This window comes from Vidua chalybeata, chromosome 11, assembly GCF_026979565.1.
Source record: "Vidua chalybeata isolate OUT-0048 chromosome 11, bVidCha1 merged haplotype, whole genome shotgun sequence".
Lineage (NCBI taxonomy): Eukaryota > Metazoa > Chordata > Aves > Passeriformes > Viduidae > Vidua > Vidua chalybeata.
Window position 1 is genome coordinate 16,622,969 of NC_071540.1, and position 23,248 is coordinate 16,646,216.

At 41.9% G+C, this 23,248-nt stretch overlaps 2 protein-coding genes across 3 annotated transcripts; both read left to right on the forward strand.

Annotated features, from left to right (window-relative positions):
* The first annotated feature begins 20 nt into the window (after positions 1-20).
* On the forward strand, positions 21-15,213 carry ATMIN (ATM interactor). 2 transcript variants are annotated; one of them, XR_008432782.1, is made up of 5 exons: positions 21-238; positions 5,600-5,725; positions 6,690-6,889; positions 7,841-10,115; positions 12,755-15,213. XR_008432782.1 is itself a non-coding variant. In XM_053952400.1 (4 exons), the coding sequence occupies exons 1-4, from the start codon at positions 26-28 to the stop codon at positions 9,669-9,671; spliced, it is 2,370 nt and encodes a 789-aa protein (XP_053808375.1). In that variant the 5' UTR covers positions 21-25; the 3' UTR covers positions 9,672-15,213. The 2 variants fall into 2 exon arrangements, 1 of the variants encoding a protein (XP_053808375.1); XM_053952400.1 differs by having other exon boundaries at positions 7,841-15,213.
* A 7,075-nt stretch (positions 15,214-22,288) lies between these two features.
* LOC128793340 (protein phosphatase 1 regulatory subunit 3E-like) lies at positions 22,289-23,248 on the forward strand. The gene has a single exon (XM_053952401.1). The coding sequence runs from the start codon at positions 22,289-22,291 to the stop codon at positions 23,246-23,248; it is 960 nt and encodes a 319-aa protein (XP_053808376.1).

Consider the following 23,248-nt stretch of genomic DNA (forward strand, 5'->3'; position numbering starts at 1 on the left):
CGGGGCCCGAGCAGCTGACAGCAACATGGCGGCGGCGGCCGGGCGGCGTGGCGGGGGTTTGGGGCGGCCCCCCGCGCCCGTGAGGGACGTGCCGCCCGCCGGGGAGCTGGTGCGGCCCTCGGTGACAGAGCTGTCCCAAGTGCGGACCAACATCCTGTGCACCGTGCCCGGCTGCGGGAAGGTGCTGCCCAACAGCCCGGCCCTCAACATGCACCTCAGCAAGGCGCACCCGCTCCAGGTACCGCCGTGAGGCCGGGCCGGCCCCGCCGCCCCGTCCCGCTCGGCCCCTCACCGTGGCTGCGTGGCTCTGCCGTGGCGCAGCGCCGTGTTCCGCCCCGGGGCCTGCGGCCGGCTCGGGTCCGGGTCCGGGGGGCGGCTGCGGTGTTGGCTGTGCTGGGGTTTGGTTCGTAGTGAGACTGAGGGGCGGTGTGATTCCCCACCCTGAGAAGAACTGGGATTCTTCCGAGAGATTCTGAGACAGCTGGGATTGTTCAGCCTGGAAAGGAGGGTGTTTTGGGGTGACCTAATTGAGGCCTTCTGGTACCTGAAGGGAACTCACAGGAAGGATGGGGATGAGTCTGGAGTGACAGGACAGGGGTGAAATGGTTCAAATGGAAAGAGTTTAGGTTCGATATTAGGAGAAAGTTCTTCAGTGTGAGGATGGGAAGGCCCTGGCACAGGTTGCCCCATCCCTGAAAGTGTCCAAGGCCAGGTTGGATGGAGCTTGGAGCAATCTGGGATTGTGGAAGGTTTCCCTGCCCACGGTGCGGGGATGGAACGAGGTGATCCCCTTCAAGGATCCCCTTTAAGGTCCCCTTCCAACCCAAATCCTTCTGCGATTCCAGATGGGAATATGGAGTGTTTCTCGTTGGCTCGTGTTTAAATTTCCCCTCGTGAAAGGCCCCTGCAGGTCTCTGTATAAATACACAGGTGTGTATGTGAACGGGCTGACCAGTTGTGTTGAGGTTTCCTCTAAAATTACTTACAGAAAATAACCATTTTTGCACATTTTTGTAAACATAGCACAAGCAGTTAGAAATTCTTTGGGACTCGGCTTCTGTTGTTTTACTTGCTTATCACCAATCTTTCTGCAGTAAGATTTTAAAGCCCCACTTGTGAGGTGCTGTGCAAACATGCAGCATTTCCTAACCTCATCAGCTGGCAAACCATCTCCATCCCAATGCCGAGGGCTGCTGGGGTTTTGTTTGTTATTTAAAAAATGTCTGAGCTAAAAAAAACAGCAAAAACAGATGGATGCCATTTTGGAAACAAGCCCTCATTTCCATAATACTCCTGAGCTAAGCATGTGCTGGGGGGGAGGAGAACCACAGTTCAGCAGGCACACATTGAGAGTGGGCCTTTTGGAAAGATATCCTTACTTTTCCCAAAATTATAATGCCAAGTGTGCAAGGGCAAATTGTATTCCTGGAAAACTTCAAGTGCAGCATTCATAGCTGAAAGTGCAGCCTCAGTGGGTGAACAATAAACATCCCTGTTCTGTGAAATGGCTACAGAGTCAAGTGTGGGTCACACGTGCTCGTTGGTGAGGAACAGAAGGAAATAGTGTCAAGTGTACTTGCTGTCTTGTGTCTCTGGGATGTTTTAATTTCATTTCCTATACGTGCTAACAGCTTTACTGTGTGTTATGTGTTAGATCTCACATGTCCGTGTGGGGGGAGGTACAGCAGAAGTTCCAAGTGTTCTTTCAGGTCAGCAGAGTCATTTTGGTTGTGAGCTGATGCTCTGAGCGTGCAGTGCAGCTGGTGGGTTACATAACTCAGGGTACGATGGGTGAGGAGATGCTGCTTTCTCACCCAGCTTGCTGTTAGCCACCAGTGCCCTGTGGAATTAGAGCATACTCCATACACCTAATTCCTGAATCTGGTGATAGCTTGGAATAAATGCTGAAACGTGGATGGATGCGGACTTTCAGAAACTTCTTGACTTGTTTCAAGGGCATTGTAATTGAGACTAAAATGTTGCTGAGGCTTAAGGGAGACTAAATATTTTAATATTGACATTCCCTCTTAAGAGGTAGTTGATTTTCCAGATAAAAATAATTTAGTAGATTGCATTTATTAGTGAAGTATTAAATTGGTGAAGAGGCAACTTGGCAAATGAGATGGTAAGAAGCTATTGGGGAAGGAGAGAACACAGTACTCCTGAGGAGAAGGGAGGATGACTTGGTTAATTTTCTTTAATAAAAGTAGCACCAGTAGGATGTTTTTATACCAAAACCCATAAGGGATTGCGGTGGCAAACGAAAGACATTTACATAGAGATTACCCTGTAAAAACAGAGTCAAGTGCAACAGTACCAGGTTTTAGTCTTGTGAAGTGATAACAAACTGTTTGATCAGCTCTGATTTGTAAACAGAAATAACCTGAAGTGGGAAACACTTGCAAAATAATTTGATCCTACATGAATGAGCATTTAGGGTAAAGCTGCTTTGAGAAGGGCAATCCTAAAATGTGGCAGAGAGATATTCTGTCTCAGTACTGTAAGGTAAGAATCTGATTCAAATAAGTTAAAATGAACCCAGAAGATGTGTAGAAAATAACTGATAAGGGTCATGAATGGCAAGTGTTTCTGACAAAGGGAAATTAGAAAAATTTGGCTTGTTTTGCCTAACAAAGAAGATATGAAGTGTTGATACATATTTTTTTTTTAGGTCCTTGACAGAGGATAAGCCAATTAAAAATGAGAGCAGTGGATATAAACTTGAATTTTTTATTTTAATTCTTTGGTCTTTTGGCTATATTATTTTATGGGAAGAAGGGAAACTATGTGTGTGTAGTTTAAAATGAAGCTAGAAAAGTTCATGTAAAGGAGAGGATTCTGTGGATAGCTGGGAGGCTGTAGTCAGTGTGAACTGGAAAGGGTAGCACAACCTTGGGGTAGATTACTCAAATAGTGCACTATCACAATGGTTGTTATCATAAGAATAAATGCACTTCTCTCCGTGTCCTATTTAGTGAAGAAATGGCTGAGCTTCTGTTGCAAAAACCCCCATGTTTTAAATAGTTGACTACAGTCTACTGCAACATCATTTAAAATTAATCCTTTGGAGTAAGCCTTTCTGGGGCAGGAAAGCAAGACGTCACTAAGTTCACCTTGACTAAGTCTGTAGCAAGGACTATTAATTCCTGCTTTCCCAGTTGTTGTCACAAGCAAGTGCAAGTGTCTGCACTGGGAGAAGTACGTTGGACCAATATCTACCAATAATTTTTGTGGCTGGATGTTGTAGAAACATGGGACATAAAATCAGATAGGTAAGGAAGGAAGCTGTGAGAATGTCATAAATAGGACTGGCCAGGTGGGCTTTGAGAAGATGCAAGACTAACCATTTAGAGCCACGAGGACTTGGCATAGGTCAAAGCAAGATTACTGTCCGTGTACAATATCTTATATGTGTAGAGTATCTCTCAACTTGTCACAATTAATGTGTGGTGCTCTCTGCTACTGAAGGCTATGTTCCAGCTGTTAAAAAGGCATCTTACTGCCTTAAAGCTTTTAAACACTTGGTGTTATTCTATACCTTAGTATTTCAGTCATTTTAAATAACCTGACTGAGGTTAACCTGTTAAGTGGCTGAACATGTTTCCCATATTGCCCTGTCAGTTGTTGGGTTGTGATGTTAAATATAACACACTTCATAACTTTTTATTTAGGAATAAATAACTCTTAATTGCCAGTTACTCAGCATATTGGTATCATCTGCAATGGGAGAGGCCAAGCATAGCTTTGACTTAAAGGCAGATCTTCTTTTCTCCAGAGGACTTTGACATGTGATGAAAGTGTTCTGTGACGAGTCAGGGTTAAAAAGTGGAATTGGGGCTGGAACAACTAGATTTCTTTGTGTCATGTTCCTGTTTAGGGCAGTGGCTCTAGGAGATACAACAATAGTCACAGTGATGATTCAGCAGAGATAGAACAGGCCTGTTTATGAATGGGCTGTCCACAGGGAAAACTGCTGTACGAGGTGCTTAGAAGGTAAAAATGTTACATGAAAACTCCTTTTTAGAGCCTTATTCCAGGTTTTCTTGATATGGCAAGTGACCATTTTGGTCAAGAGGCTCTAAACGTTGCTTGAGTCTGGTATGTCATTAATAAAAATGAATTTGTGCCAATTTCAGCAAGTAGCAGTGTTGAGTGTGTGGAAATATAACTGAAATGTTGCTTGAAGGGATTACATTTTACAGATTATTTTAGCTTAAGGGGTCATTTGAGGGAAAACAAAATAATTGAAATATCCCCCTCCCCAGCTTCCTGAGGTATAAATGAAAGGACTTCAAAAGCAAGGTGTGAGTGGCTGAGGACAGCATTGTTGGGTTGTGAGTAACTGCAGGTGGGTAAGAAGAGGGGGTGTGAGCAGTGAAGCCCTTTGGGCCCTGCCAGCTGAGGTAAATATTTTGTTTGCTTCACATTGGGAGGACTGTTGTGCTTTGTGCATTCTCTGTCTTTGGTGTAACCTGTGTAAACATGACCAGCTGGAGATTTGCCCAAAGAGGTAGTTAGGGAGTGACTGGTGCGAAATCAACCTTCCATTACTGACTGTGCTCACTATGCTCATGCTAAGGAAAATCAGGTGCAGAGTTTAAACAAGGCATGGTCCCATTTCTTCCCTGAAAAATCATCTTGGTGATGCCATCATGGACTACAGTAACTGGCTCTGGGGACTATGTTTGGCCTCCAATTCAGTTTCAGGATGGAAGGAGACTCTCAGCTACTCTGAGCATCAGATTTTAAATAGTTTTAAATTTTTGCTTAGATACAGATGCCTGATGCTTCCACTGAGACCCTTTCAGTTAGGGCATGTCTAGAGATACATGTCTTGTCTGCTTTCCATGCCAGTGTCCTCAGAAGGAAGGGATTCTATGTAGCTGAACAATCTGGACAGTCTCACTAGTATGTCCTTCTTATATGTACATTTGAGGTCTCTTTGAGCAAGTTGTGTTGCTTTCTTCTATGTACATGTGAGGGTCAGTAAGACAGCTCACATGGAAAGTCTGGATAGATTGGTCACTTAGTGTTTGGAGGGTCAGAATTAGCATACCAGTTGTTTCATAGACTTAAGTGAGATTTGGTTTATGATCTAAATTAAGTGGCAGAGCATACTTGGCATTTTTCATTTTTATTACAAGTAAACTCTAAACAGTGCTAACAGAATTCCAGCATCAAGGAAGTGTTGTGTTTCAGTGACTAATCTTAATGGAGCTTCACATACTGTGCTACTAACAAGTAAAGCCACTTTGAATAAGCAGTCCATAGTAGTATCTGTATGGAATTTTTTTTTTTTTTTGCTCAAATAACAGGAAATATGGGACAGGGAGTGTCATGGTAAAAGTAAATAGTACAGTACCACTACTCCATAGAGATTATTGTAACTGCACCTGGTAATTTTGGTGGGATATTTGCAAAGTGATATTTGCAAAAGGGATATTTACCACACTGTTTGAACTTTCAAATCACATAGGAAAGTCCTTCCAACTCATTAAGATGTGTAAACTCAGCGAGCCATAGTTGATGTGTATTCTGATTATTGTCTTGAATATGCAAACCTGTAGAATTGTCAACTTTTCAACTGGTTCTTTTTCAGGATGGAAAACTTAATGCACCAATAAGGAAGGGTTTGAAAACTTCACAGAAATTCTACTGCTGTCCTATTGAAGGCTGCCCTAGAGGACCAAACAGACCATTTTCCCAATTTTCTCTTGTAAAACAGGTATTCCTGTTTCGTGAAGTATTTTCACACTGATTTAGTCCTGTCTCTACTCCAAAGAGTGTGTGCTTTTGCATACAGATATGAGCATAACCTCTCAGCACATAGGCAAGAAGTTAGAGAACTATATGCAGCAACTCCAAGTGCATATGTGATTCATGAGTTTGCATGTTTGCATGTTTATATTAGAGGACTTGAACCTTTTCATCTGACAGTTGCCAGTATGTTTTTCTAAACTAGATCAGAGCCCCTCTCCACAAATTAAATAAATGAAGAAAGATTAAAGAAGGGGGGGGGGGGAATCACAGTAGCAACTGATGAAGGTTTAAACTGTGGCTGCTGCTTTTAACTGCTTTTTCAAGTGGTCAAGAATTAAAAGCTTTTCTCTGCTTTAATATCAAAATGCATTTGTTTACTAGTTAACCTGTTTAAGAAAACATGTAAGACTTGTTTCTGCATTAGTGAGCAGAAAGAGCACTGTGCTGCAGTTGGTTACCCATGCTGAGCTGGGGACCCTGTAGGAGGTGAGTGGCTGGCACTTGGTGCCATAAATGAAAAGGAAAAATTCTGGTGTTTGCTCTAGTGTTGACCTGTATGACTTGAGATTATTTGCTCAGTTGTATATTCTCAGGAGCGTGCACATGTTGCAGCATAGACTTAATGTGCTCTTTTGGCAAGGTTGATCTATGGATTTATTGATGTCCACAGGATACCTTCAGTGGCATTAGAATGGGTAGATATTTATCTGTGTTTTTAAGATGCATGTAGCATCAGCAGATTTGCAAACTTCATATTCTCTCTATTGATTTCTTTAAATTTGTTTGTAGTAATGCTTTAAAAAATAATTAATGCTACACTTCAGCGATACTTAGCAACTAAAAATTGCAGATATTTTCTCCCCTAACCGTGATTTTCTTTTTTTAATCTTCACTGAAAGCTAATGTTTACTTTCCCTTGTGTATTCTAGCACTTTATGAAAATGCATGCTGAAAAGAAGCACAAATGTGATAAATGTAGTAACTCCTATGGCACAGAATGGTATTTGAAACGGCATATAGAGGTCTGTGGCAAGACTTTCCAGTGTACTTGTGGGTGCCCTTATGCCAGCAGAACAGCATTACTGTCCCATATTTACAGAACTGGCCATGAAATTCCTGCAGAACACAGGTAAAAGTGAAGCAGTGAAGTAATGATACGTTCATTACCAAGTCCTGTGTGTCTCATGAGTTGCCTTTTTGTCTCCTTTCTGTTGATTAAATAGGGAGTAGGATCATGTTGCTTTAGCTGCAAAGCAGTTAGCAGTTTCTTTGTTGCTTTTAGGAGTTTCTGTTTTGTTGAAGGCAGTGGTGATCATCTAATCAGTAAGATCTGGTTTCCCTGCATAGAAAACAAAAAGTACTGATGACACTGCAGTGCTTGGTATAAATGGTGGTGGTTCTTGTTGCATCTACTTTTACAGTTCTGTGAGAGTAGACATGATCTGGAGATATTTATAGCTGGTAACTGAGGTGTGGAATGCAGTTCAGGTTATTTTCTCTTACAGTCTAGTCATTGTTGCAGTTGTTGGTGGATGTATTTTTTACCACCTATGTTTAGATTTATAGTTTCAATATGTCCATATATTTCATAAAGGGCAATCTACTTTCTGAGGCCTAGCCTGTCTTTGAGGTTCAACTGCTGCAAAATTTAAGTTTTGTGTGAAAAATTGCTAATTTTTATCTTCCATTTCCATGAGAGACCATTACCCATACACATATTTTAAGAGCTCTGTCCCTTCAAAGCTCAGTCCAAGTCAGTGTCAAAATAACACATTAAGTCTTCAAATCAGTGTGCTTAATGTAAGAGGGGAAGACACCATCTAAACCTGCACATCCATTTGGAAATAGGTTTCCATAAGGGGTAGTATTTATTCTTTTTTAAAATGAGAGAGTAAGGAATGACATTTAGCAAAATTGAACTTCATGGAGTCTTTTTATGTTTTATTCTGGATTAATTGTCTTCTCGTATCCAACCTCATCTGTGACTTCAGTTGGTATTTTCAATGCAGTGACTCAAAAGAATGGAAGGCAGATGTTCTGTGTTGGAAAGAAGTGTAAATTATTGATCTCATGTTCACAGGGATCCTCCTAGTAAGAAAAGGAAAATGGAGTCCTCCATACATAATCAGCAGTTGGCAGAGAAAGCAAACGAAGCATTCAGCAATACCCACAGTACTGCTCCTGGCACTCAGGAACTGGAGTCCTCCGAAGTGAAAGTAGCAGCCTCTCTTGAAGGCTCCTGCAGTTCTAACTTCACGAACCAAATGCAGCCAAAATGTGCACCAAAGATGCTTTTACCCAAGCCCAAGGTGGCTTTGGTTAAACTTCCAGTGATGCAGGTTGCTCACTTGCCTGTGTATGTATCTGCAACAGACTCTTCTGTCAAACCTGCTGTAGTGGCTGTTGATAATCAAGGTTCAGTTGTAAGTACTGTTCATTTATTGCCTCAGTCTATAGGAATCCTGATTCCAGCCCTGGAGGCAGAAACACTTGTTTTTAAAGACAGTATGCCTGTTTCAAAAGTGATGACTTCTGGTGATTGTGAGCCAGTAAGTACTGGTGTACAAGTTGAATTGGACAAGGTTACATCAAATAACACAGGGCAAGAACTGGGGAATGTTTGTCACAAGAACAAAATTTCTTCAATAAATATACAGACTGACTTATCTTACATCTCACAGAGCTTTGCACCAGCTGCAGCCTGGACTCCCAATTCTTCTGTGTCCTCTTGTTCTCAGACAGATCTGTCATTCAGTTCCCAGGTTTCATTACCCATCAGTGTACAGACACAGACACTGCTGCCTGCTTCCAAACTGACTTCATCCATAGCTGCTCAGACTGATGCTTTCAGTCAGGGCTGTTTTCCAACGTGTGGCATTTCTAGAGAGACTCAAACCAGCAGGACACAGGACTGTATTGATGGAAGAGTACAGATGGACCAGGCTGTAATGTGCAGCGACATTTTTGACAATGTTCCTTCATCATATAATGTTTCTACTCACATTGAACTTCCAGAAAACAATTTAATGCCTGCAAGTATAGATCAAACCTTGCTGCAAAGAAGTAGTTGCAAGAGCCTGAATGAGGATACAGTTAAGTCTGAATCCCTTATCAGCTTCAATACACAGACAAATATACTTCCATCTCAAAATACAACAGATAATCAAACCCAGACTATGGATCTGCTAAGTGATCTGGAAAACATCTTTTCAGGAAACATGTCTGGCCAGACACTGGATAATCGTGGCCTTTTGTCTGAGACAAGTTCTAATGCTGACACACATCTTCCATCTGGTCCATCACAGAGCACAGGGATAGACTTCGACATTGAAGAGTTCTTTTCTGCATCCAACATCCAAACTCAGACTGAAGAGAGTGAGCTTGGTACCCTGAACTCTGAGCCAGTTTTGGAGTCACTGGACATTGAAACTCAGACTGATTTCTTATTTTCAGATAGTGCCACTCAATCATATAACTGCCGAGGCAATTCTAACTTCTTAGGTTTGGAGATGTTTGATACACAGACACAGACAGACTTGAATTTCTTTTTGGACAGTACTACCCATCTGCCTTTAGGAAATATTCTGAAACAGTCTAGTTTCTCGATGAGCACTGACTCATCTGATACAGAAACCCAGACAGAAGTATATATGGCTACTAAAAATACACCTGCTCAGAATATTGAAAGCAAAGTCCAGCTCAGTAGTGCTGAGACACAGACTATGGATAGCTGCTTTGAGAATCTGGGGAGTTTATTCCTTACCAGCAATGAAACACAGACAGCAATGGATGACTTCCTTCTGGCTGACTTAGCCTGGAATACAATGGAGTCCCAGTTCAGTTCAGTAGAAACACAGACCTGTGAAGAGCTGTGCTCCTTGTTCCAGAGCTCTGACAAGCCCAGCCACTGAGTGCTACATAATATAACTGTTCCTTGTGGTTTGAATTTAACTTATTGGGGTGGGAGAGATGGCTTTACCAAGTGATCCACTTTGCATTATTGAATGTACTTGTCACAAGCAGTTGACCTAAGAGACTTTTCATGCTGAAGGTACTCTATTGAATATGTAACTTTACATAAACTATGTGTGTATAAATAGAGGGGAAAGGGGGGGCTGTAACATGTTAATGTACATTTGAACCTTAAAAAATTATGTGGTGCCTATGTTTTTTCCTCAGACTTCTTTATGAAGCTGTTACTGCTTTCATCTAAGTGGAAGAACGTTTAAAGTTGTTCTCAGTATCTCTGACTCTCTGTTCCTGGCTTACATGCAGGGTTCCAATGTGCTGGACCAAAACCCTGACCTGTTCAATTGTGATGCTTCCCTGAACTTACGGGGGAGGATTCTATTAGTGTAAGCTACTTCTGTTTACTTTTTTTAGTAGCTTGTATTTTAAATCCGGCATGAACATAATCAGCCGCATTGTCTTCTTTTAATTTATGCCTTCACAGCTCTTTCTCCTGCATAAGCTGACATTTTCCAAATACCTGTCCAACACACTAGACACATAGAGATTCTTGAATTGTTGAAAATATTTATTATTAAAAAGGTGTGTAGAAAGCAGTATTTTTTTTTTCCCTGAGTGGCACTGATGCTCTTTGAAGGGTAGGAAAAGAACTTGGAATTCTAATTGTAGGGAAAATTAGTATGTCATCCTTTTAGCTAGTGTAATAAATGGGACTAACATTTTTAGAGTCTTCAGAAGGGATTTGCTTAAATTATTTCTGTCTTGAAGATGCAAATGTTACAGTGTGTGTGCCTCAGAGACTGGAATCATTTGGTTTTGCTAAAATTCTCCTAGCTTTATTGAGATATGAGTTGAGAAATGTTAATGTTACAGTGGTTTACTACCTTAAGAGAAATCTTTAAAAATGGACAATTAAATTCCTTAAAACACTCACCTTGACTTCCTGTTTTGGACTTCCTGCTTCCAAAAAGAATTGGAAATCCATACAGCAGAGCTGGGAGATCAGCTCACAGAAGCCCTCCCAGAACAGCTCTATCTTGCTTTTGCACTTCGATCTGCAGCCCTCATTTCCTGCAGCTTTCACAGTTTCCCAGAGTATAGTCAAATTCACACAATCTTATTTTTCAGAGAAGAAGCATATGACCTCTTGGCACCTTTTTTTTTAATGTTTAGGTTGCTCCTCATGCCACTGTTTGTGATATTTTTCATTTACATTAAGCCAGTTGTGAATGTATGTGAATGTGGCCTTAAGTAATTTTTATCTCTTACTATAATATCTGTGAAATGTAGGCCTCTGGTTTTGTACTGGACAGGTTTTAGTTTCTCTAACCTTAAAGGAAAACTCTGTGTGTCAAATTCCTGGGCCTGTAACGGACTTTACTCCTCCATTGTTAGAGGAGAGGTATTGGCTGTGTATTTACTGTACAGCCCAGCAGCAAATGTATGTCCAAGCCTTAGGTTTTGATGACTCCCTATGCTTTGTGCTGCATATTCTCAATTCAAGGATGTGGGAGTTAAGTTACTCATCCATTGCAGCCAGCTTGTTTTTGTTGCAGATGAGCAATACCTTTATTTTTCCCCCTTTTTTTTCCTTTATCTTTTCCTAATAGTCTTTATATTGCTGTGTTGAGTGTCTTTACTGAAATAATCTCTTCAGATTAATCCTGAAACTCACATTTTCCTTCTGAAACCCCATCTGTATTGCCTGTTTGATTTTTCAACATTTCTAGTTATGATTTCAGACACTTCCAGTCTGGCTGAAGAAACTGCAGAACAGAATCTTGCAGTTCTTCAGGAGAAAGTAACTCTGCTGTGAGGAATGCCCCCAGGTTTCACAATATCTGTAGGGTTCTCATCTGAAGGGTGGGATATATTTAAAAAAGGAAGGCCTCATTTGTAATTTTGTTTCTTGAGAAGATATGACTGAGTCATATTTACCTGCCTACTTTGAAATTGAGAGATAAGATAACAAAATTAGGTTAATTTATTCTATTGCAATATCTTTGTACTAATGTTGCAACTTCACATGTTAAAGTGTTTTTCCTTCTCCTTTCTTCCCCTGGCTGGAATACCAGAGAATGCTTCTTCCTACACTGATTTCTGTATCCCATGTGCAAGTTGTCTGTAATGACGTGTGAAAGAGAGGCAGTTACTATAAAGCTGGTTTGGAAAAAGGGTATTTTCCACAGCTGTAGAAGCTGTTCATTACCTCTGAATTTAGAAAGTTAGTCTTTACTCTTCAAGAGAAGGAATCTTGGGTGCTGAGGAGCAGAATTAGTGAAAGGTTTGAATTGTAGCCATCGGAGAGACCAGCGAGGTTTAAAGTACTTTGAAACTAATTTACAAATTGGAGTGATAATTGCCATGTTATTGTGTAAGCCAAAGCTCTTAGCATTAGGGACTGTCAGGAAAAGACCCAAAAGTTTGTGTGGATGAAATCTTATAATGTAATCGTTACCCAGTTATTGTACTTTTTAATTAAAAGTCTTCCTGAGCTTTGTGTGTTTTATTAGAACATGCAAATCATAATCCTTTCACTCATTCTATTTGTTTAAAACAGTTTGTACTTTAATTAGGTGAACACAGTGCTACAACATGAAGTCATTTATTGAAAGTGCAGTATTAAGAGATCATTAAATATCTGCCCTGTCTTAGGAAAGACAAAATTACCTTCTGAGCAAAATTAACTTCTTTCTTCACTAATTTGGTTCTCCATAAATTATTCATAACAGTGAAAAGCAGGTTTGGATCATGTATTTCTGGCATATGTCACTCAGTTTGGACTTATTAAGTACTTTTGTGAAAATGTGAAGACTGCAGCCAGACTTCATAGTTTGGTGAATCCCACAGAAAACTTCATGAAACCTGATCTGAAACACTATTGCTGAGTATGACGAATTCTTCACATTTAAACAAATTCTTAGAAAAGGGTGATTTTCTATTTTTGCCTTTGTTATAAAATAAACTTCAGACACAACTGTTTCTGGGTAGAACTAAAATGATACTTATCTCCCTTTTTCTGCAGTTTGTCTCTGATTTGATTTTCAAGGCACTGTATTGTAAGTATTGGTCAGCAGTGACTTACTGTCTTACTCTTTTTTGTATCCTCTATTGCCAGTAGAGCTGCTATACAGAAAGTAACATCAGATTCTCTGTAGCCTCTTAGCACAATTTTTTATCTGGAAGTGATACTAATGTTATGTGTACTTATCCTTTGTGTTTTCTGCTTAATTCTGTTAAGCTGTGATTGCTGGATCTTGATCTGGATGCCTGTGTAACACTATTATAAAATTGAATTAGTACTTTTGTAGTTTCATTTGTGTTTTGCTTTAGTATATAAAGAGTTGAACAAAGAAAACAGCAGATTTGGGGCTTGCATTCTGTGAGAACATAAGCACAAATATGCTGAAAAATGAAAGGTTTGTCTTGTTGCCTTCCGTATTTGTTTGTCAGAATGCTAAAAGTTTGTCTGACAGTAGATGTTTCTTCTTCTTATGGCTGTTTTTGTATCTATTTCTGCTAATACACCTGTAAATACTTTCTGCTGTGGGCAGGGAGGGAGTCCTCCCCAAAACTTTTTGTGTTGGCCTAGAAAAATTGATAGTTTTAAGTCAGAGTTTGCTAATGCTACATATTCTTAGTTATGTAAAGCTGCTTGTGTTTTGAAAATTCTCAGTTCCAAAGGATACGTAAGCATTTAAAAAATGTATATATACTTGCAGCTGTAAATTAAACCGCTGCAAAAGAAACCTTGTGAACCTCATTTAGTTTTGAAGAACTTGATTCAGTGTCTGTAACTTAATGTATGTAACTAACTCCTTAGAAATTTTTATTTCAAGGCACAATACACAGTTTTTTCTGTTGGAAACAAGAGGCTGAATTTCCCTGTTAGTCATATGGACCCCAGTTGTGTAGGGGCAACAGAACAAAGAACAATGGCTGCCTTCCACTATTCTAAATCCTTATGCTGCTAAGATGTGAATTGATTTTTTTTTTGTGAGGCTGGGTAGAAATGTAAGAGTTGGCAGGACTGGGGGCTTAGGGGGCTAGAGGGGGGTTAATAGCCTTTTAAATGTAGGGAAATTTAATAGAACTGATACAGAATCAACATAGAGTGCTCAGCTCACAAAAGAACACGTTCCTGAAATGGCAACTCTGAGGTGAACCAAATGTGCTTGCCTTTATCATTAAGGTTGTACAGCTTCCTTTGCTTTAATATATTTCTGACATGTGTTGGTTTTTTTAAACACGGTCTTAATGTACCATTTACTGTTCCAAATGCATTCACACCAAACTGTTGGTAACATTCTGGGCCTTGCAAGCTTTTTCATTCCTGTTTGGTTTAAGGTGCTGCTATGCTTGTGTCCTGGTAGGATGGGCCTCCAGTAACCATTGATAACAGGAACACTGTGAGGATACAGCTGTTTAATGGTAGCAAACCAGTGTATGGTGCCATCATGCAGCTTCTGTTTCTTTTGTTGTTGTTTTTTAAGAGTTGATGTGAATTTAAATATGTGCAAGAAGGACTTGCTTAGGATGTGACTGAATTCTCTTGTTTTAAGTGCCATTGCTATGCAATGAACAGAACTCGGCGCTCAGCCCCGCAGTCAGGGTGAGGGAATGTTTGTGTTTGTGTGTGTGATTCTTCACTGAAAACGTAACCAGACAGCCTGAAATGGTGGAAATGCCTCAAGGAACTGCTGAGTTAAATAACAGAAGTCCCTTTACTTGTGACCGTTTTTCATATGCTGGCTTTACAGTACCTGCAACAAGTAGCAATGGAATATAATAGATGACTTGTGGTGATGTCAGCTCTACATTTCACAACATCCAGTGCTTTACATGCTTCAGGCACCTGCATGCAGAGCTAGATTGACAGTACCTCTATCTACAGACATTTTCAAGTGCATCTGTGATAAAGCTAGGTATGAAAGATGGCCATATCTTTACAGCTTAAAGACTTCAACACCTGATTACCATCTCATTTAAGTTTGTAATTATTTGGAATGAATGAGTAATAAATCTCATGGGTGAGTCTTTCCCAAAGCGTGTGTAAGTTAATCTCAGCAAGGCTGAGAAATGTCCTTAAAATATTTTTCTTCTCATTACTGGTGGGATTTTTTTATTTAGTGGACAAATCTAGTTTTCAAAGGATGTTCATGTTTAATCCTTGATATTTAAGCCAGTAAACTTGCAGTGACCAGAAAAAATCAAGCATTCATTTCTTAGACCTATTTTACAAGTGACAATCCCAAAGAAGGAATGTTGTCCTAGTAACTGTGAAACTTGTAATTACATTATTGCATGCAGAGAAAACTTTGTGCCAAAATACTGTTTCATATTTCCCTCTGTTGGAAACTGAAGTGTTACACAAAGCTACTAGTAAGTTATTCACAAGTATTGAAATTGTTTTGTTCACAAATGAAGCACTTATTCAGTCCTGTAAATTATACATATTTTGGAATAAAGTTAACTTCAATCATTTTTTGCCTTCTGTTTTAATGGCCATGATCTCTGCCTGCAGAGGCCTGGGTGGGGGATCCAGTGCCTATTGGCAAGTACCACCCATTGCTCCTGAACATCTTGGTTTTAGTTTACAAAATCTCTACCAACTGGAAAGCTTTCAAAACGTATCTTACAATGTCAGTTCTTGATCTCTGGGCAAAAGGGTTCTCTGTCTCAAACCTTTCATCAGCTCAAAATGTAATCTTTACCTTGTACATGCAGTGGAATGAGAACCTCTGCAGTTTCAGCTCTGTGGCAGATGCCTCACCTCTGTAACAGACTCTCAGGACAGTGCTCCTTTGCTTTCTTCCTCAACCTTACCATCCACCCCTCCTGTAGGGTGGTTTAAGATCTCTAGTATCATACCACCCAGTAGAAATTCACCTGCAGTATGATGATTCTATTCTAATGCCTAATTATTTTGTAATGTATTTTATTTAACTGACAATATATTTTTCCTACTCTGAATATTGAAAAAACCCCAAACCCTAGAGAAGCTTGGTTTGAGTGTGTCTCATACTCTGTCCTTTTTCTTCCTGCACAGCTCCCGTGCTTAGTGATGATCACACCATTTACTGTTAGTTGGAGGATATAAAATTCTGATTTTTCTTGTTACCTGTAAGCCTTGCATGTGTGATTCAGAGGAGGTGAATGAGCAGAAGCCTCATGACTGAAAGTTCTTCTGCACTGTTCCCTCAGCTGTAGTCATGAATGAAGCATTCCCTGATGGACAGCAGGAGGCTGCTGTGTTCAGCCCCATCACAGCCTGAGGTAAGCATTTGCAAGCAGCAGCATTCAGGTATTTCCAGAGGGGTAAGGGAGGTATTTACAGAGGGGAAGATGTCATAAATATCTAGAAACTAAGTTCCTGTTCAGAGCGTTTAAAATCATGGAACAGTCAGATGTGTAAGATCCTTCTAGGAATAACAGCCCTATTCCCATCACACGGATGGTTCTGCTTTAGATTAGGCTGTTATTTGAGGCTTTTCATCATTCAGAATGGATTTGACTTACAGGCAGAAGTCAGATATTTTGCCAGACTGCACCTCTGGAAACTTTCACAAATGGTAGACAGTCCAAAAGGCAGGAAAAATTAACTTTTGATTGAGAACAGACTGAGAAAGTGGCTGTTCAGAGATAGGGGAGCCCCCGTGTATTTTCAAACTACTTTCTTGCCTGCTGTTGCTGAGAATTTTGCTGGCAGTGAAATTGTTCCTGACGCGTATGGGTTTAGTTCTGAATTTCTTTCACGTGAAGAAATTGCATGCTGGCAAGCTGATTGTTTTCCATCAGAACAATGCAGCTGATTTTCTTTCTGGCTCCAGGATTTGACAGTGAATCAGTCCTTTGGATGTTTGGACCTAAAACAATAGGAGAAAAATGTTGATTTAACTTTCAGGTGTTCCATCATTGCATTTTCACATTGTTGTCAACAATTCACTTGTTTTGTTTTGGCACCTTGAATGGAGGAAGCACTTCTGGCTGATCCAGCCTGTAACTTTATTTCCTTTCCTTGAACAGGAATGGTGTTGTTCTTGAGAGAACTTAACACAAAAACAAGCTGCTGTTTCCTCTGCTGGAAGAACCCAGTGTATTCAAAGGCACATAACTTGATTAAGTTTGTGATGGCTGAAGTGTTGTGTATTTGTTTCTTTGTGTTCTAGGTCTTTGCTCAGCAGTTTTTCTGGCCTTCTGCTGCAGAATTATTCTTGTAGAATAATTCATGAGTGCTGTGTTCTTGTATCAGACTGTAGTAAAACCTCTGTCTAATTTGTCTGATTTGACAGTTTCAAAAAACACAGCAAAACTCTTACCTGGTATGAAACACTGGAAAACATGGAAATAATGTTTATCGTTTTCCCTGCAACTTTTTTTTTTTTTAATGTAGTCCTAAAAAACTGATTGTCTGCAATGGCTGCAACTTAAAATTAGTATAACAAACAGCTTTGGCTTTACTTTTAATTGGTATTGCATTCATTTTTAAGCATTCTCACTGAAGCAGCATTATTTTCAGTTGTCTGAATGGAAGAAATTATCTCCTTCTGGACTTCGAAAAATGTTTCTACTTTCACAGCTAGATATAGGGGTGTGTGTATATATATATATATATATCTTGCATTTTCTATTTAGTGAAAAATGCAACTGAAACAAGTATCTATGATTATCTTGGGGCTTTTTGTGAAGGATGCTTGTTTTGTAGAGGTTGTATTTTGTATATAAATATGGAAACCAGATTAGAAAATATTTTACCATAGGGGAAAGGTACAAAGAAGGGAAGAAAATGGTCTATTTTCTTCTAACTGTGAAAAAAAAAAATGAAGTATGCAACAAGCTTATTTTTGGTTCTATAAAATCATGAACTAGTACTACTGAGACTATTTGCAGTTGATAGAAGGCCCTTGGTTATTTTACACCATGGCATGAAGACTGAATCACAATGACTCTTACCTGAAAATGGGATTTGGGAACATCCCTAAGTGCATTTTTTCAGATACTTGCATGAAGAGTTGTGTTAAAAATTCTAGAACTGAAAGAGTCCCAAACCTTCTAAAAAGTGTAAAATTATTTATATAGGAAAAATAAATGCTATTTATAATTTTCTCCAGAAATGTGATGTTTATGTTAGGGTACCTTTTCTTTTTCACTATCTTAACTGGGCTTTTTTTTAAACTCTTAAAATTCTATTTTCTTAATAATGTCGTGTCTTCATTTGGGTCCCAATACTTAAAAAAAGAAAAAAAAAGCAACAACAAAACAAAACTAAAACCCTAGAAACCAATACCCAAGCACAAAACACCCTTTCCAAGTGTCACATGTCTTGTTTAGCAGAACTTTCAGCCTGCTGGAATTTACTCACTGATTGGACATCAAATGTTCTTGATACAACTCTATGAATCAAAGAATTTTCACCTTAATCGATAAAGACTGTATAACCTGGTTGGTAAAGATAATATTTGACACAGAAATCAATACCATTGTTCTTTTATATACCTCAAGCACACTACCTAATTCTAATCCGGCAATTCTTGAGATGTGACTAAGATATTTTCTTGGGGAAATAAATAAAGTCTGAGTTAATCATCAGTGTGGGAAGGTATTTTTAAAGCAGAAGCATGCAGAACAACTGTATCACGCAAGGCTTACAGACTGCCAGTGTAAATACCATTGTCACATTCATGTAGTCACATAAGATTATTAAATTTGGGGGTGATATTCTCATGTAACACCTACATAGTTCATCAGCTTCAAAGGAGCTGCACAAATGAGAGTAGAAGTTGACCTTTACAGTTCATGTACTGAGTCACAACTTCATCTCCAAAGCTGCTGTAACCGTAATGCACTTCGCCTTTACATCCATTTTATCTGCCTGCTAAATATAAACCTGTTCTGGAAAGTTAAAGTGGACATGTGACAGGGGCCACTTTGGATAAGCCCCAGCGCTCAGACACTCTGCCCTATTAATGGTTCCATCGTAGTTCTGCCTAATGCTCCCCAGCGCCGGTGTTTGCTTTCTCCTCGATTACCTGGACTCGACACAATCAATAAATGCAGCAGAAGAAAGCTCCCCGTTCACTTTCTGCTACAGTTCTGTCTCTTTCTTTGCAAATCGTTTAACAAAACGGGACCAAACGTCTCTGTTCATTTAGCTGGAAATTCTCAGGCATCAGGTGGATTTTAAATGCACTTTGGCATGGCAGAAATGTCAGGGGCACTCAGCTCACATAGGCAAACAAGAGGCTGTCTTTAAAAATTTTGACATCATCTGGAAGATGCAAAGACAGGTCAACAAAATGTTATTAGGACAAACCTTTATCCTGTGACTGTGCTATTTAAATCTTCAGAGGGAGAGGAATCTGGAGGAATGAAAACAATGCCTGAGCACCATTTCCTAAGGCTGTCAACACTAATTGCAATGTAAGACCTTCTGTTCTTCTTGCCCTATAATAGAGCAAACCTGCATAGCTCTAGAATTTACAGGATGCTGTCTCCATTAGCACTGGCGCCTTCAAAATTATCTTGTCATAAAAATACTCGTTTCCAGCAAAAAGATAATGGGTATTTCTTTAAAGGTAGCTAGGGCAGTACTAATGATTTCTGTATCAGCTTGGCTTTGACAGTATTATTTAGAAAAGAGTCTTGAAAAATGTCCTTACCATAGTGCTATAAAAGCAGAGACAGATTAGGCTTTGAAACTTCAGTTGCAAAATTTTGTGAACTAAATTAAGATCTAGAGGAGGTGGTGGATGGCTGCCTACTACTGCATACATTAAATCATAGTTTCTGTGTGTGGTAGTGCTTACTTGCTCTAAGGATTTCAGCATTTGCTGTGTACAAATATTTATAGTAGGCAAACCCAAAATTTGTTTTTAAATTTCCTTTTACAAATGGTGCCTGATGCTTCCCATCTTTAACTCGAACCACAGTTTCCACATCACAGAAGGATGCACAAAGCTGCAGGCTATTTAAGGGAATGTCTGCATGTGTATTTGTTAAATTTCAGTGCTCAAGATTTTCATTTACTGCATCTGTCTGAAAATTCATCGGAGGGGGCAGACCAGCCTGGTAGTAAGGACACCCTCAGAAGTGAAAGGCGTGGGTGAGAGTCCCCATAGCACACTTGGCAAGTGAGCAAGAGTAAAAAGAAAGCAGCAGCATCCTCAGATTCAGTGAGGCTTGCTGGGAATGTTTGGATTGGGAGAAGAAAGTGAGAAATACCATTGTGAGAATCCTGGTGGTGTTTACCCAGTGAGTGCTTGAGACAAGGCTGAGGTGCCCCTGCATCTCATGTTGCTTGACCTGCTAGTCCAAAGCTTATTGTGTTGGTTTGGGTTTTTTCCCCTTTATTTTCACTACAATTTCTTGGGTTTTATGCTATCTTTTTTTGCTTACTACTTTGGAGGAATCTGTATTTTCATCAGTTACATGAACTACCTCGCCAGAGAAGAAGGGAGTTGGGGTTTTTGCTTCCATGAAATACCATGGTTGTGGAAGGAAAAAGGAGACTTGAGAAAGCCAAAAAACAATAGTATTACACAAGTTTATGATAAGAAGTTGGGCAACTAACATTACCAGAAGAGGGGAAGTGCAACTTTACAGAGGTACCCTAGTTGTGTAAAGTACAGCAGAAGCTAAATTACTCCAAAGTTGTGTTCCCAGGCATACCACAAAAACATCCAGACCTGACTGAATGGGTAATTTGGTTTAAACCAATTCAGCTTATTAGTGCTGATAGTTTTGCAGTGGTTTAAAAATGCAAAAACTTTACTAATTGATGTAAAAAATAAAGTTCTCTACTTGATTTTAAGTGAAATGAACATCAGCAAAACCAAGTGTTAGTTCATTAGAAAATGTTATTTATGACAGAGAGAAATTATGGAAAAATTAATTCAAAAGGATGTAGCCTTAAAACCTGTTTGAATAATTATTTGAGTCTGTTCTTGTCCCCATATTAACATGAGTAGACAAAAACCAGACATGAGTTCATGTTCTTTTACTGAAATACTCATTTCTGTGATGGAGACAGGAAAGAGACCTAAAAAATATATTTCCCATGGTGTGTGTTAAAGGACAAGTGAGACAATTTAAAGATTCTGGGCTAATGAATTCAGATGTACTTATTTATGTTGTTACTATTTGATTTTTCAAGACTTGTAATCATGCTGCAAGTGTGAGACAGTTGCACAATGAAATATAATGGTGTCAAATTTAATACCGATGGGCATAATTTTCTCTACTTATGAATCATCTGTCATTAAAAAGATTTGGAAGCCAGCAGCAATAATCTAGGAATTATTTTCATACTTACTACTAAAGGAATTAAAGCTGATTGTTCTAATATGAGACAGTGGGTAACTTTTCCCTGTATTCTGGTGGCTTTTTTTTTTTCTTTGCACTTAGTTCTTATCGGGTTTACTTGTCCTATTCTTAATCTTATCAGCCGCATTTCCACTGTCAAAGGAACACCAAGTGCTGCAGATAAAATGCTAGAGGTGTAAAAAGCTCCTGCTCAGAAGCTAAATCAGAATCACATGTCAACACAGTTCAGGCTCAGGCTCTGGCAGGATGGTAGGATCATTGTTTTTAATGCCATTTACTAATTAAAAATGAGTCTCAGATTACGGAAAGTCTGGAATGAAGCGGCTTACTAAAGTGGTGGTTTAGCTCCTTGGACCGGCTACATCAGAGTCTGTCATTAAAATGTAATTTATTTGAATATTGCTCAGCAATTTCCAGATGCTCTTTTGACAGGAGGCGGCGCGGTTTATGCTTCACACAGTTATCTCCCCGTCTTTCGGCCGGAGCTCCTTTTACCCCGACGGATACGCGTGGCAGGACTGCGGCAGGTGTATTTTATTGGGCAGATGTACTGTAAACGCATTACAGCAGATCAGCTGGATTTCTTCCTTTAAATGTACACTGTGAGATCCAACTTGCAAGCCAGCTGTTTCTTATCGGCCCGCGTAATCTTCCCGAGCCCGGCTTTGCCGCTTCCTCTCGCAGCTATTTCTGTAACGGGATCGGACGAGCCGAGAGCACCGCTATGAATTTTAATGCTTCCACTGGGGAATCCCTGCCGCCTCCTCTTTTTGGATGAGATCCTCGAGGAAAGACCCAGAACAGAGCGAGGAGAGGAGGAGGAGGAGGAGAGGGACGGCGTAGCCGCGGTACCGAGGAGAGCGGGAAGGGGGAGCCGCGGGGTGTAGTTAGGGACCGTGGCGAGGCCGACACTGAGGCGGGCACTGGGGCGGGTGGGAGCCATGGGGAAGGAAGGATGGCTCGGGGCGTGTGTCGCTGCCTGACCGCGGCACGTCACCAGCGGCAGCGGCCAGAGCGCCGCGGTCCCGCCGCCGCCCCCGCACACATGCACCCGCCGGCATCCCCCGGGGCCGGCCGCGACCTGGACAGCGCCGACGGCATCCCGCTGTGTCCGGGCGAGAGACAGAGCCCGCGGGCCGGGCGCTAAAGCCTCGCCATCCGCACGCCGCGGTCCGAGAGGAGGAGCCCCGGGTGCCGCGCCAGCCGCCGGCACCGCCGCCGATCCCGCCGGCACCCCATGGATAAGGCGGGCTCGCTGCACAGCTCGGTGCCCGGGCCGCCGCCCCGGCTCTACCTGCCGCGCAACTTCAGCTGCAGCGCCTGCCTCTATGGCAGCCTGGCCGAGCAATGCAGGGCGGGCTGCAGCCCCGACGGCGACGCCGCGCCCACGCCCGTGGTGCGGGAAGCGGCGGGCGAGAAGCCGCCGCCGACCCGCGGCCGGGAGCCCACGCTGCCCGCCGTGCCCCCCAGCCCCACGCAGCGCCGCCGCGCCAAGTCGCTGCCCACGCCCGGCGACCGCAGCCTGCGCCCCGCGCTGCAGCAAAGCCCGTCGCGCCGCAAGACCGTGCGGTTCGCCGACTCGCTGGGGCTGGAGCTCACCTCCGTGCACCTCTTCTGCGAGGCCGACCTGCCGCGGGTGCCGCTGCCCGCGCCGCCGACGCCGCGCCCCGCCGACCTCCTCAAGACCAGAAAGCCGCCGGCGCTGGGCGACCTAGAGCCGGTGCTGTTCGGGCCGCCGCCGCCGCTGCTGGAGCCGCTGTTCCCGCCGCAGCCCGGCGCCAGCCCCGGCTTCGCGGAGCGGGTGCGGCAGCACAAGGTGAGGCTGGAGTGGGTGCGGGCAGAGCCGGCAGCGCTGCGCGGGGCCGTGCGCGTCCTCAATCTCGCCTACGAGAAGGTGGTGTCGGTGCGCTACACGCTCAATGGCTGGGCCAGCTGCGCCGAGGCTGCCGCCACGTACCAGCCGCCCGCGCCGGCCGACGGCATCACCGACCGCTTCGCCTTCCTGCTGCCCCTGGGCGCCGCCGCCGCCGCCGCCGAGACCACGCTGGAGTTCGCCGTCCGCTACCGCGTCGCCGGCGCCGAGTACTGGGACAACAACGAGGGCAAGAACTACCGGCTGCGGGGCCGGCAGCGCGTCCCGCCCGCCGCAGGGCCCCCGCAGGACCCCGACAGCTCTGCCTGGATCCACTTCATCTGA